Source organism: Acomys russatus, chromosome 28 (genome assembly GCF_903995435.1).
Source record: "Acomys russatus chromosome 28, mAcoRus1.1, whole genome shotgun sequence".
NCBI classification, from domain to species: domain Eukaryota; kingdom Metazoa; phylum Chordata; class Mammalia; order Rodentia; family Muridae; genus Acomys; species Acomys russatus.
Genome location: NC_067164.1, coordinates 36716396 through 36729529, shown reverse-complemented (window position 1 = coordinate 36729529; position 13134 = coordinate 36716396). Strand labels below are relative to the sequence as shown.

At 53.1% G+C, this 13134-nt stretch overlaps 3 protein-coding genes and 1 long non-coding RNA gene across 9 annotated transcripts in view; 2 read left to right on the top strand and 2 right to left on the bottom strand.

The window, feature by feature from the left end:
• Window positions 1-2552: 2552 nt before the first annotated feature.
• On the top strand, window positions 2553-7422 carry Myl6b (myosin light chain 6B). Its single transcript, XM_051170680.1, has 7 exons — window positions 2553-2775; window positions 3995-4212; window positions 4738-4765; window positions 4978-5121; window positions 6579-6752; window positions 7015-7092; window positions 7188-7422. Exons 2-7 carry the CDS (start codon window positions 3997-3999, stop codon window positions 7214-7216), a joined length of 669 nt encoding a protein of 222 aa, XP_051026637.1. The 5' UTR covers window positions 2553-2775; window positions 3995-3996; the 3' UTR covers window positions 7217-7422.
• Window positions 6172-7291, bottom strand: LOC127210909 (uncharacterized). The gene is made up of 3 exons (XR_007833341.1): window positions 7145-7291; window positions 6561-6770; window positions 6172-6465 (listed from the first exon to the last, which is right to left on the bottom strand). It is a non-coding gene; the product is annotated as an uncharacterized LOC127210909 (long non-coding RNA).
• A 211-nt stretch (window positions 7423-7633) lies between the features above and the next one.
• Myl6 (myosin light chain 6) lies at window positions 7634-10616 on the top strand. 2 transcript variants are annotated; one of them, XM_051170684.1, is made up of 6 exons: window positions 7634-7772; window positions 8014-8041; window positions 8815-8958; window positions 9204-9455; window positions 9732-9776; window positions 10454-10616. In XM_051170684.1, exons 1-5 carry the CDS (start codon window positions 7770-7772, stop codon window positions 9758-9760), a joined length of 456 nt encoding a protein of 151 aa, XP_051026641.1. In that variant the 5' UTR covers window positions 7634-7769; the 3' UTR covers window positions 9761-9776; window positions 10454-10616. The 2 variants fall into 2 exon arrangements, with proteins under 2 accessions (XP_051026641.1, XP_051026642.1); XM_051170685.1 differs by lacking the exon at window positions 9732-9776.
• A 1537-nt stretch (window positions 10617-12153) lies between these two features.
• The window catches only part of Smarcc2 (SWI/SNF related, matrix associated, actin dependent regulator of chromatin subfamily c member 2), a 32936-nt gene continuing 31955 nt past the window's right edge, over window positions 12154-13134 (bottom strand). For all 5 annotated transcript variants that reach the window (XM_051170658.1, XM_051170662.1, XM_051170659.1 and 2 more), the window contains one exon: window positions 12154-12727. In XM_051170658.1, coding sequence (XP_051026615.1) covers window positions 12651-12727 — 77 coding nt within the window. In that variant the 3' untranslated portion in view covers window positions 12154-12650. The remainder of the gene's footprint in view (window positions 12728-13134) is intronic.

The following is a 13134-nucleotide window of genomic DNA, read 5'->3' as shown; positions in this document are numbered from 1 at the left end:
TGGAGGGATGGATCAAAGGCTAAGGGCGCCACCTGCTTTTCCAGAGATCCTGAGTTCAATTCCCAGCAACCACATGGTGGCTCACAATCATCTACGATGTTATCTGGTGCCCTCTTTTGCAGATAAAGCACTCATATACAATAAATAAAATAATCTTTAAAAAATTAAAATAAATAAATAAATCTTAAAAACAAAAAGCAAACAAACAAAAAATGAGTGTTCTCTCTACCTAAGCTCTTGTCCATCTCCACACATGAGCTAGTGTTTAAAAAACTAGTTGTAGACTGGGCAGTAGTGGTGCAAGCCTTTAGTCCCAGCACTTGACAGGTAGAAGCAGGTGGGTCTCTGAGTTTGAGGCCAGCATAGTCTACAGAGGGAGCTAAGCCTATGCAGAGAAAACCTGTGTCAAAAATAAGTAAAATAGGGCTGGAGAGATGGTTAAGAGCACTGGCTGCTCTTTCGGAGGACCTGGGTTCAATTCCCAGCACCCAGATGGCTGCTCAGAGCCATCTGTAACTCCAGTTCCAGGGGATCCAGCACCCACACACTGACATACAAGCAGTCCACATAAAATGAAATGAAAAGCAAAACAACAAAAAGTCACACTGGCTGGGCGGTGGTGGTGCACACCTTTAATCCCAGCACTCGGGAGGCAGAGGCAGGTGGAACGCTGTGAGTTTGAGGCCAGCCTGGTCTACAAAGCAAGTCCAGGACAGCCAGGACTACAGAGAGACCCTGCCTTGAAAAAGCCAAAACCAACCAACCAACCAACTAAAGCAAACCAAACCAAAGAATCACAGACAGACACACGTGCGTGTGAGCGCGCGCACACACACACACACACACACACACACACACACACACACACCAGGAAGCTAACTGTCCTGGACATGTTTGCGGCACTTACCCTCTGTTCTGCTTTACAAATGTTAACCTGTCTAACATGGGGGAGGAGGCTCAGCGGTCAACAGGACTAGGGTTCAGTTCCCAAAACCCACATGGCCATGTACAACCTTCTATAACTCCAGTTCCAAGGGATCCAGTGCAATCTGTCACCACCCCAAGCATCAGGCATGCACATGGTACGTACACAAACATGCAGGCAAACATTCACAGAAAAATAAAACCTTGGGCTGGGGATGGTGGTGCTAGCTTTTAATCCCCACATTTGGGGGCAGAGGCAGGTGGATCTCTGTGAGTTCCAGGCCAGCCTGATCTCAATAGTGAGTTCCAGGACAATCAGGGCTTTGTAGAGAGACCCTGACTCAATAAACAAACAAACAAACAAAAATCAAGCCTTAAAAACTGTTAATATGGTGGGAATGGGAAGATACAAGTGAGGGGAGTACAACTGGAATGTAATCTGAATAAATTATAATAAATTTAAATTTTTAAATGTTTATATAAGCTGGGTATGTGGTGCACACCTTTAATCCCAGCACTTGGGGAAGCAGAGGCAGGTGGATCTCTGCGAGTTTGAGGCCAACCTGGTCTACAAAGTGAGTCCAGGACAGCCAGGGCTACACAGAGAAACCCTGTCTCAGAAAAAAAAAAAAATGTTAATATGAGCTGGGCCTAGTGGCACACGCCTGTAATCCCAGCAGTCGGGGAGGCAGAGGCAGGCTGATCTCGTGAGTTCAAGACCAACCTGGTCTACACAGAGAAACCCTGTCTCGAAAAACAACAACAGTTCATATGTCTAATAATGACAGTTATTTTACTGGAGGACCAAATGAGAGCACAGGCAGGTCTGAGCCCAGACTCTTCTATCTCCTCCACAGAGAGGCCTGTCACTCCCTTTATCAGTGTCAGGAGCAGAGCCTCCAGGACGTTTCCTATTCATGTTATTCCTTTTCTTTCTGCTTTGAGACTGGGTCTCACGTAGCCGGGCTAGCCTTAATGAACTGCCTACGTGGCCAACGACATCGGATTCTTCCCACCTCCTTGGCAGGCAAGCATTGTACAACTGAGCTACATCCCCAGCACCTGGACAGACCTTTTTAGTCTTGGGGGGGGGGGGCGTTTCTGGCCACAAAGTTAGCTTGGGCTCCATTCTTCCTATGGTGCCGTCGGAAGTTTTCTACCCTGGGCTATTTCTGATCCGCTTGCTTGCACAAGCTCTAGTACGAGGCACTTGGCCAGAGCTATTTATTCCTTTGGTCCGGGACCCTTTGGTAAAGGCCAGGCAGCGAGGGCGAAAGCTCTGGCTGGGCCACGGTGCCTGAAAGGGCAGGGCTGCATTTCGAGGTGGGGAGGGGGCGGGGACCGCGGTGCGTGCACAGGCGCCCTCAGCAGAGCGGGGACCTGGGGCATACGACTAGGAGGAACTGTAAATCGTACCATTTACTTCAGTCGCCCGCTTCTAGGTCTGTCAGCTGAGATCAAATGTGAAAAAAAAAATTAAAAACTTTGCAGGTTACTGCTTCAAGCCACACAATTCTGCGAGCTCGGACCTTCGCTGCCAGAGGCAGCCCCGCCCCCAAGTACCAGGCCCTACCCCAGACCACGTCCCCTGCCCTGCGGGAGTCCGTGGGTCGGCAGCCGCATGGTCACGAGTGGGGACAGCTCAAGCCCTTTCCATTCCGGAACCGCCCCACACTTCAGAGCCTGACTCACTCACGGCCACCACGGACCGGAAGTCACCGTCGGAGAAAGGTTTTTCGTGAGCCAGAGGGCGAGCGCGGACTACGACTCCCAGAATACTCCGCAGTTAACTCTTTAGGGTCCGGAGCTGCCCTGAGGCCCCCAGGCCCCCTCTTTCTCTGACCCGGCAAGGTGAGTTTTGCAGGGCTGGGAGGGCTTTTTTCCTCTCTAGGGCTTAGGGGATGACAGAAACAAGTGTATTGTTTGCGGAAGGACTCCTTATCCGCCCCCCCAAAAAGGGGAAATTTTGTAATAAAAAGGTTCTGATGCGTTTTTACAAATGGGACACTGCATCATCATCCGCGAACCCCAGGGCCTAAGTGGAATGACCAGTCTCTCGGAATGCCACCTAAGTCTTCTTTCTCCAAGAGCGGAACCTCCTTCTAGCTCCCAAACATCACCCCTTCCCTTTGCCAGCGCTACCAGCAAGATTTGTCACTCAAAGTCAAATGAGGATTTTTCATTGTCCTCTCGGTTGGGGTGTGGGATGTGCGGACCTATGAACCCTGAAGGAGATCCTGTAACCTTTTGGATGATTGGAAGGCTCATTGTCTTCCAGAGCCGTGTGTGTGTGTGTGTGTGTGTGTGTGTGTGTGTGTGTGTGTGTGTGTGTGTGTGTGTGTCCCCAAGCTCATTAGACATCCTAGCCTTTTGTCTGACTTGAGTAACACTGCTTGTTGAAAAACATTCCTTCTTTGGACCTATGTGTGGCAGCTGTTAAAGCTAAACCTTTGTCTACACCCGAGCCCCTAATCAGCCCCACGTGTAGGGGGCAGCAGGCAAAGCTGTGTATGCTCCGGTTGCTGTGTATAGTTCCAGGTTGGGGGTCGGTAGTGGCTCAAGGACTGCATGTTCTATGTATAGAGGAGTGGGCAGAAGGCAATAGAGACCTCCGGCCCTCCCTTTTACAGTTTCCAGAACTGGTTTTAAAATTTCCCACTCGACACACTAGGCTCCTATCCTGGCCAGCCCCCGGCCATACCCCCGTGCCTTTCTATAGCTTGTACCTTCTACAGTCTATAGCTAATGCAGGTTTTTGTTTATTTTAGCTTCTTCCCTCTTCCCTTACCTTCTATCTCAAACGTCCTATCGTCACCCTGAAGGTTAACAGCCCCTATTCTGAGAAGCCCCTTGTGTCCCCCACCCTTAAAGGAAACAGTCCTATCCATCTTTAGGGGAGGAGTGACAGAGGGAAGAAAACTTTGAGGCAGGAGTTCTGGATCACAGGCGGCCAGGGGAGTGAGGGCAGATAGGCAGAACTCTCCCTCACTCTTGTCACAGCCAACTGGCTCCCTGCCCCTGCCCTTGCCCCCGCCCCTTGACATCCCAGACTCCCTGCCTATTTAAACAGAGATGGGTGCCCCCACCGGCACACTGTCCTCTGGCCCACCTGACATCATGCCTCCCAAGAAGGATGTTCCTGTGAAGAAACCAGCCGGGCCCTCCATCTCTAAGCCTGCTGCCAAGTCCACCACAGGAACCCCTCCAGCCAAGACCAAGGCTGAGCCAGCTGCCCCCCAGGCCCCTGCAAAATCCCAGGAGCCCCCTGTGGATCTCTCCAAAGTGGTGGTGAGTCCTGGGGACGTGCGAGGTTGGAAGGGGTCACTCAAGGATGCGATGCAGGCTTGGGGGGTCTGGGAATACCCGGAAAAGGTAGGGAATGAGTGAACAATGGAAGGTAGTTAGGGTTCCTAGGCAGAGTCCATTTCAAGGTGAAGGGAGAGAGCTGCTGTCTGTCCCCGGTTCCATGTTCAACTCAAAAGGCCACATCCCTGAACCCCAGGAGGGGAGACTTGTTAGACAATCACAGCTGGGGGCAGGGGTAAATTTAGCCTTTGTTCAGCCCCCAGTTATGTGAGGGATGCAGGACTGGGGTAGTGGAGGGAAGGGAACAGGTGGCTTGGGATTAGCCCTGTTCCCAGGAAACCCTCCCCCTGTAATTCCTCCTGGGATTCTCCCAAGGCCCAGCGCTGGGAAGGGGAGGCTGGGCTCCCAGCCTCATGCCTTTGGGCCCCTCCCCAGAAGAGGCTGCCAGTTGGTTGGTAGCTAGAGAACTCTGCCGTGTCTGCTCACCTGCTTTTTTCCCTTCTACAGATCGAGTTTAACAAGGACCAGCTGGAGGGTGAGAAGCCCATTTCCTAAGCCCTATTGTCCAATATCTTGGTCAGATTCTCTGTCCCAGCTACAGCCTTGACCTTGATGCCTCCCACGCACGCGCGTCCGTTTCCCTCCCTTTTCTGCCCAGCTCTAGCAGATTAATTCCCGAACTCCACCTCCCGTCCTTCTGAAGGCGATGGGGGTCCTTCATCACGTGGCCTCCTCTTTACACCTCAGAATTCAGAGAGGCCTTTGAGCTGTTTGACAGAGTGGGTGACGGCAAGATCCTGTACAGCCAGTGTGGGGACCTGATGAGGGCCCTGGGCCAGAACCCCACCAACGCCGAAGTGCTCAAGGTCCTGGGGAACCCCAAGAGCGAAGGTGAGAGATTACCCTGGGATGTGTGGCTTTTCTGTTTTCTTTTTCTTGGTGTTGGGAGGTTGAATACAGCTTTCTCTTTGTTTTTTTTTTTTTTTTGTTGTTGTTGTTTTTGAGACAGGGTTTCAGTATGCCAGCCACGGGTTGACATTGGATGCTGATCCTCTTTCCTCAGCCTCCTGTCTACTGCCCACTGCAGTGGTGGGATTACTCCAGTTTATGTGGTGCTACGGCCGAATCCAGGGCCTAGGGCAACATAGGCAAACACTTTATAACAGAGCAACTCTTTGTACCTTTTAAAACAGGTTCTCACCAGGTTACTCAGGTTGGCCTGGAGGCCACAATGCTATCCCACCAGCCGTAGCCCCCAGCTTCCTTTCTCTTTTTTAATTAGTTGATTGGTATTATTTTTAGATAGGGTTGTCTTCATCATCTTTTAGATAGGGTCTCTCTACATAGTCCTGGCTGGCCTGGAACTCACTAGAGAGACCAAGCTGGTCTCAAACTCATAGATCTCCCTTCCTCTGCCCCTGAGTACTGGGACTGAGGTGTGAGGCACCACACATGGGTTACCAGTTTCCTCTGTTTTGAGTGTGTCCTTCCACTGCACTCTATGCCCAGCCCTCCTCTCCTGCTCCCCCCCCCCCCCCATACAATGTCGAAGTTGCTCTGCCTGGCCTTGAATTTTTGTGGTAGCTGTGGTTACAAAACAGCACCACCATGCTGGGCGTGGTGGCATACTCCTTTAATCCCAGCACTCGGGAGGCAGAGGCAGGTGATCGCTGTGAGTTCAAGGCCAGCCTGGTCTACAAAGCAAGTCCAGGACAGCCAAGGCTACACAGAGAAACCAAAAAACAAAACAAAACAAACAAACAAAAACCCAAAAAGAAACAAAACCGCACCACCCCAGGCCCAGCAACAGTATCAGTTTTCTTTCTTTCTTTCTTTTGACACAGGGTTTCTCTGTGTAGCCTTGACTGTCCTGGACTCGCTTTGTAGAACAGGCTGGCCTTGAACTCACAGCGATCCACCTGCTTCTGCCTCTCGAGTGCTGGGATTAAAGGCGTGCGCCACCACACTAGGCCAGTATCACTTTTTCTTTTCTGTTTTTAAAATATTTTATTTAAATTTTAATTTATGTGCATTGGTGTGAGGGTGTCAGATCTTAGAGTTACAGACAGACGTGAGCTGCCATGTGGGTGCTGGGAATTGAACCCGGGTCCTCTGGAAGAGCAGGCAGTGCTCTTAACCACTGAGACATCTCTCCAGCCCCCAGTATCCGTTTTCAATGATAGAATATTGGTAAGGTGAGAGAGGACGCTGGGCTGGATCTCAGGACTTCAAAAACTGTCAAATAGAGAGCAGAAGAGCACGCTGAATGCTCAAAGGGATGAAAGCGACCACACTAGGGATGGATGCGACCTCAGCGGCCCCTCTCTCACCTCCTTTCCCATCTCTAGAGCTGAAGTCCCGACGTGTAGACTTTGAGACCTTCCTGCCCATGCTACAGGCGGTGGCCAAGAACAGGGACCAAGGCACATATGAGGACTACCTAGAGGGGCTTCGTGTGTTTGACAAAGAGGGAAACGGCAAAGTCATGGGAGCGGAGCTCAGACACGTGCTTACCACTCTCGGTGAGGCAGGGACCAGAACTGTGGGATGGAGAAGGGGGCGGACTGGAAGGAGGCTATGGCCGTGCAGTCATAGGCAGGAAAGGAACCAGGTGGGAGCCTCGCGCACCTCTCTGCAAGCCACCCCAGTTCCAAGGCATTGTTGCCGCCTGCGGGCCACGTGGGAAGAAGAGGGCAGGGTGAGAGAGAACGAACCACTTTGACAGTGGCTTGGGCGAGCGGGCGGGGCAGGGAAGGCAGGAGCTCTCTCTGTGTTTGGGTTCAGGAGAGAAGATGACCGAAGAAGAGGTAGAGACTGTCCTGGCAGGCCACGAGGACATCAACGGCTGCATCAACTATGAGGGTGAGGGGGCAGGAGCGAAGAGGGGTGGGTGGGTGGGTGCAACCTCAGTTACCCGACGGCCAGCTTCTGAAGTCCTCTCGCCTCCTCTTGCGCAGCCTTCCTGAAGCACATCCTAAGCCTCTGAGCTCCACAGGTGGTGCTCAGCCCCTTGTGTCGTCCTGAGAGGCAAGGCTCCGCGATCCACCAGACAGAAGCGCTGTCAGCGCGTCCTCTCGGTTTCCCAAGCTGGGTCCCGCCGGGTAGCAAACCAGCCCCACCTCCCCTGCGGCTAGCTGCGCGTTCCTGCCACTAGGCGGCACTTACAGTTTTGAAATAAAAAATGGTTCCTGGTCTGGTCTGCTAGCTGTTTTCTTTTGAGGAAGAGGGAGGACAGGAACGGGTAGTCCTCTCTTCTGGCGAAAACCCAAATTCCCTGCTCTTCGTGCAGCTCAGAACAGAAGCTTCCAAGAGTCGCACCCCAGCCCCCGGGGCTGCGTTTCTGAGCCAAGGTAGGGCGCACCCAACCCCCACCGTTACCAATGTAGTGATGTCATCTGTATGAGCCCGGACTGGCTTTCCTATTGGACGAAACTGCAGAGAGTGACGTTATGTGCTGTGGGACGTCCTAAGGCTAGGGTTGTGCCCGGCGTCGGAGCCATTACTGCCGGGAAAAGGTCTCGCAGAGCTGAGCAGCCAAGATGGTGGGCCCCGGGAATCGGGAGATTAGGGGGACTAGGGGCAAGGAGGGGGCCTCGGGTCGGGGGAGAGAAAGCCGTGGACGTGGGCAAACCTAGGTTTCCGAAGGTTGGACGTGGGGTTGGAAGGTCTGGGGCTCTGCCTTGGTAAGCGAGTCCTCAACTCCCGACCGGAGTTTGTGCCGGCGGGATGGACGCTTGCGGGGCTGGACTTCAGGTACTGACCAATCCCTTCTTCTCCGAGCAGTGTGACTTCACCGAGGACCAGACCGCAGGTAGGCATGTCTCTGACCTCCCGACTGAGGTCAGCCTTACCGAGGGGGACTCCATCCTCTATTTCTAATCCCAGCCTGTCATGTCTCCAGCACGCCCAGGGTTTCCTTCTCCTCCTGGCTCTCGGCCCTCCATTTTCTTTTCTCATTCTTTCTTCTTCCCCTTCCACTATAGATCTGAGCCCCGGGCACTGGGTGAGTTTTAGGTGGTGTGGGCTTGTGAAACTGCCTGTTGTGTGTCCCGGCTCTACTGTGCTGCTTCTAATCAGCCAGCCACTTTTCGCCTCTGCTGTGATAACTGTCCCCTCCTTACGCTTGGGTTGCGAGAACTGTAGAGTGACTTCGTAATTCGTGAAGATGGGGCCTGTTGGGTTTGCTAAGGATGTGACTTAGCGTCACCCCCTGGAAGATCTTTGTAGGGGAAGGGTGGGAAGTGGGAGGGTAGAGTGACCCTAGGGCCTGAGGCCACTGCTCCACTTCCTTATAAGGACAGGACCCAGCGGGGCGGTGGCAGATTCCTGCCTACTTGTGTAGTAGTGGTGGAGAGTCAAGCCTGCTGCTGCTCAGGGGGTGTGTAAACAGAGACCAGTAGTACCGCAAGCTAAGGGAAGAAGGCAGTGTCTTTACGTGGGACGTTTGAGTTGGTAGAACTAGATCCCCATGACCAGTCTCGGGTGTACAGGAGGTGGTTTCTGGTTCCTGCAGCACGGCTAGAGATGGGTTGGCAGCAGGGTACTGTAACAAGGATTAGGTTGATTGTTCGTCCTAACCCTCAGAATTCAAGGAGGCTTTCCAGCTGTTTGACCGAACAGGGGATGGCAAGATCCTGTACAGCCAATGTGGGGACGTGATGAGGGCCCTGGGCCAGAACCCCACCAACGCCGAGGTTCTCAAGGTCCTGGGGAACCCCAAGAGTGATGGTGAGCATCTCAAGAACTTAAGTGTGCCAGTTGGTTCATGGTTGTTCAGCTAAAACCGTCCCTTCAGCTTCATGGGTCCCCAACACGAGCAAGTTCTATCTCAAATAGCCAGTCCCACAGGTCTTCCTGCTTCAGCCAGTCATCAGCTCAGCCACGTTCCCTACGGCCGTGTTCTGAGGACTTGTGTGGCCTCATGCCTGACACTGCCACCTTCCATCCCCACCCCCAACCCCCACCCCCGGCAGAGATGAACGTGAAGGCGCTGGACTTTGAGCACTTCCTGCCCATGCTGCAGACCGTGGCCAAGAACAAGGACCAGGGAACGTACGAGGATTATGTCGAGGGCCTTCGCGTGTTTGACAAGGAAGGGAATGGAACAGTGATGGGCGCCGAGATCCGCCATGTCCTTGTCACTCTGGGCGAGAAGATGACAGAAGAGGAAGTAGAGATGCTGGTGGCGGGCCACGAGGACAGCAATGGTTGTATTAACTATGAAGGTGAGGGGCAAACTGAACTGGGGCCTTTGAGGAGATGGTCACGTGGGGCATGTTAAGGACAGCACCTCGGTTCCGAAAGGGAGCCAGGTGTCAAGGGGCAAGGCTCAGTCCGTCCTGGGAAGAAGCTGTTGGGGACAGAACAGTAAAGGAAGGGGGTGATGGAGTATGATGGGGGGGTCAAGAACGGGAGGTAAACAGTGTGTTCCCCCACTGCCTGATCCCTTCACCCCGTGTCTGTGTCTTGTCTTCACCATTAATGTCTCTTCCTTCCTGCAGCATTTGTGAGGCACATCCTGTCGGGGTGACGGGCCCATGGGGCGGGTACGGCTCCTCCCAGCCTCTGTAGTTACCTCCCTGGTGTTTCTCTTTCTTCCCGACCTATGCGCTCTAACCCCTGCCCATACCCTACTAGCCTCTGGCTCCCTCCTGGCATGACCCTGCATGGGGCTGGCTTGGGAGGAAAGCAGTTTGGGGGTGTGGTGCCTCCTTACTTCTCTCCTAGAATGCTCGCCGAGGTTTGACTTTCAGGGTTCTTGGTGCTGGTGTCTGGAACTCTCACCAGCTTGTAGAGAAGGCTTGCCTTATGGGGACTCTCTGGCCCTGGAGCATGGAGAGTTGGCAGAGGGGTGTGGGTGGGCTGCTTGCTGCTTAACAGAACAGCCCTTTCTCCATGCCTCTGCTGGACAGCCTGGAGGTACCCTAACCCAAACCTGTCCTCCCCTCCCGCCAGCGGCTGGCAGTAGCTATAGGGTAGCTGAGACTTTTTCTGCCTTTGCTATGTTCTTGCTACTGAGTGGGGTGGGGGGGACAGCTGGTGGGAGGGGAGCCAGGGACAGAGAGAACTGGTCACTCCGAGTGGCCCTTTTGCAGACTAACCCCAAGGTTGGTTGCTATGGGCACGTTCCCTCATACCACCTTCATGGTCTTGTAGTCTCCTGGCCCATGGCGTCCCCTTCCCCAGCCCTCTCCTGGGCTCACTCCACCTCTCCTCTCCACAGAGCTTGTCCGCATGGTGCTGAATGGCTGAGGACATCTCCATACCCCAAGCCCGTGCCTTGCCCAGTGTGGCCCATAGGCTCCCTGATCACAGCACCTGCCCATCTGGGCCCTTTGGGATGATTGATGTTTGCCTTCACCCAATAAAAGCTGCCCTCTGCCCTATTCTGGCTCTTTCTTTCCTGAGAAGGCGAAGGGAGGAAGAGGTGAGACGGAAATGATTCTGTGTGAGACAAAGCTCGACGCTGTGGGCAGGGTTAGGGAAAATGGACTAGTGCTTGTAGTAACCATGGCCTCGTTAATGAAAGATGGCAAATGAGAGTTATAAGGGCCTGCAGGGTCAGAGGCAGCTATATGGTTTTGTTTTTTTGTTTTTCTGTGAGGTACCCTTTTGTTCTATTCCATGTCAGCTTAAATTTCTTGACCTTAAGGCTTCTTGGAACCAGGCCCTCACCTTCCCAAGTACCAGACACCTTTTGTGGGAAAGCCTGTGAACGTTTCCTGGAGATACAAATGCCAGGACATATTAGTAGTGCTGGAGCCGTCCTGTCACTCTGCAGGGTTGGGGGACAATAGCAACAGAAGCAGGAGCTGCCTTCTCCCTAATAAGGAAGGGAATGCAGCCACTGTCTAAAGACTCAGGCCCACGCGGCAGCGGTGTGCTTCAAATTGCTATTTTCAGAGTAGATGAGGCCAGCGCTGGGTTGCCTCGGCCTCTGGCAAGAGGCTGACATCTGTGGGCCCGCCCCCGCCGGTTCTGCCCCCTGCTCAGCAGCCAAAGGTAAAAACACAGGCATCCACAAGATGGAACTGAAAGCAAATTAATTTATAAAAAAAAGAAAGAAAGAAAAGAACAAAGAAGAAAAGAAATTTTTACAGAAAACTCTGAACAGAGGAAAGGTGCCAAGATGCAGAGGAAGAAAACCACCGTGACAGGAAGAGCAAAGCCTGGTAGGAGGGACCAAGCATTGGTGCAGCCTGGAGTTCTGTCTGCCTCCCTGTGGAGGCGAGGAGGAAGTGGAGAGGCACTGAAGTCCAGGAGCAGAGCCATGCTGCGCTGCTCCCAAATCTTTGTCCTCATTGGGGGACTCCTAGCTATCAGTGAGGTTCTGTCAGGCTTGGTGGGAGAGGGCAGAAGTTAGCTGCTGTCCTACTGTCAAAAGTAGGCGCTTAAGTGCTTTTCAAAACTTCAGGGTTTGCAAACTCCCTGCCCTCTTAAAGGCCCTTTTCCCCAAGCCTTTTGGCCTCACAGATGGAACCAGGGGCAGCAGGAAGACCGGCCCCGGGCTCTTCAGTCCTCATCCTTGCCTACCTGCCACAGACTCCCGCAAAGCACATTTTCCCACCAAATACACATACGCTGACATCAACTAAGCAGGTGACTTTTAACAAAAACACAGAGCTGACACTGAGGGAGGTCACTGGCTGAGCTGGGGTGGCCTAAAAACAGCAGCAACGAGGAAGCATCTGGAGGGATTAGTATGAACAAACTGGATGGGGTGAGGGGGGCTGACTCAACACTGCCAAGGGGCTGGGGAGACAGGCTCGGCGCCCTGCTCCACCCCACAGCTTTAATCCCTCTTAAAACCTGCCCTTTTCCCTTAAAAAAAAAAAATATTTTTTTGCGGGTTCCAATGGGTCTTTTAAAACCTTCTCTTTTTTGTTTGTTTGTTTGTTTGTTTTTTGAGACAGGGTATCTCTGTGTGGCCCTGGCTGTTTTGGTCTCACTTTGTAGACCAGGCTGGCCTCGAACTCACAGAGATCCACCTGCCTCTGCCTCCCGAGTGCTGGGATTAAAGGTGTGCACCACCACGCCTGGCCAAAACCTCCCTTTTAAAGGGCTTACTTTTTCATTTTCATGTTATCTACCTCAAAATGCAGTAACTCTGAAGGGGTCCACCCTCAGAAGCAGCTAGTAGAACCTGTATAAACATCTTTCCCTAACCTTCCTGTGAGGGCACAGTCCCCTTCTCTCTCCCAGGCATAAGGAACATCTTTTGGTTAGAAGTCCATGGGTAATAACTGGATATAAAACTGCACACCTCTGCGGGGTGTGCGGGGCGGTGGAGGGACAGGAGCTTTCCTTACGTAGTGATGAACTCTCCAGGCTGAGAGAGCGTCCCAGTAGTGGGGGAGGGCTGTTCCTGGAACTGTGATCTCCTCAGGGAGTGAGGGGGGAAGAGATGGCTGGCTGGTTCCTCACTGTGGAGGTGGCACAGGGGTAACTGTGCCTGGGCTTGGAGCTGTGGGGTCTGGAGGCAGGGGGGTGCCTGGGTCTGTGGAGAAAAGGAAGAGAAATGAGCTGTAGCAAGCTGAGGGGTGGATCCAGTCCCAGGCCCCACAAAGACAGAACCAGGACGGCATGTAATGAGCAGGGAGATGAATGAGATACCCACTCTGTCCTTTTTCCCAGAACCTGACAACACTGGAAAAGTCTTCTTATGCCCAACTGTCCTATCCCCAAGGACTCTAAGAGGGGCATCTGAGTGTGGTGGGAGCAAGCACAGGAATGCTGTCATCATGCAAATGGGCAGCTGGTTTCCAGGGTTACAGGTGAAGCCCTCTGTGCCAGTGGACTCCTCCATGACCCAGCAGTGGGAGGTGGCAGCTGCCACGTGGGTAATGGAGGGCACCCAGAGAGGCCTTCCTCTTGTACCCTCGCTTTACCAGAGCACTGGAAAAG

Excerpts from the sequence above, each read along its gene's own strand:
- Myl6b (XM_051170680.1), top strand. The coding sequence starts at position 3,997 with ATGGGTGCCCCCACCGGCACACTGTCCTCTGGCCCACCTGACATCATG. Across the intron at positions 4,213-4,737 it reads TGGATCTCTCCAAAGTGGTG|ATCGAGTTTAACAAGGACCA; the intron begins GTGAGTCCTGGG and ends TCCCTTCTACAG. Across the intron at positions 5,122-6,578 it reads GGGGAACCCCAAGAGCGAAG|AGCTGAAGTCCCGACGTGTA; the intron begins GTGAGAGATTAC and ends TCCCATCTCTAG.
- Myl6 (XM_051170685.1), top strand. Across the intron at positions 8,042-8,814 it reads CACCGAGGACCAGACCGCAG|AATTCAAGGAGGCTTTCCAG; the intron begins GTAGGCATGTCT and ends CCTAACCCTCAG. Across the intron at positions 9,456-10,453 it reads TGGTTGTATTAACTATGAAG|AGCTTGTCCGCATGGTGCTG; the intron begins GTGAGGGGCAAA and ends TCCTCTCCACAG.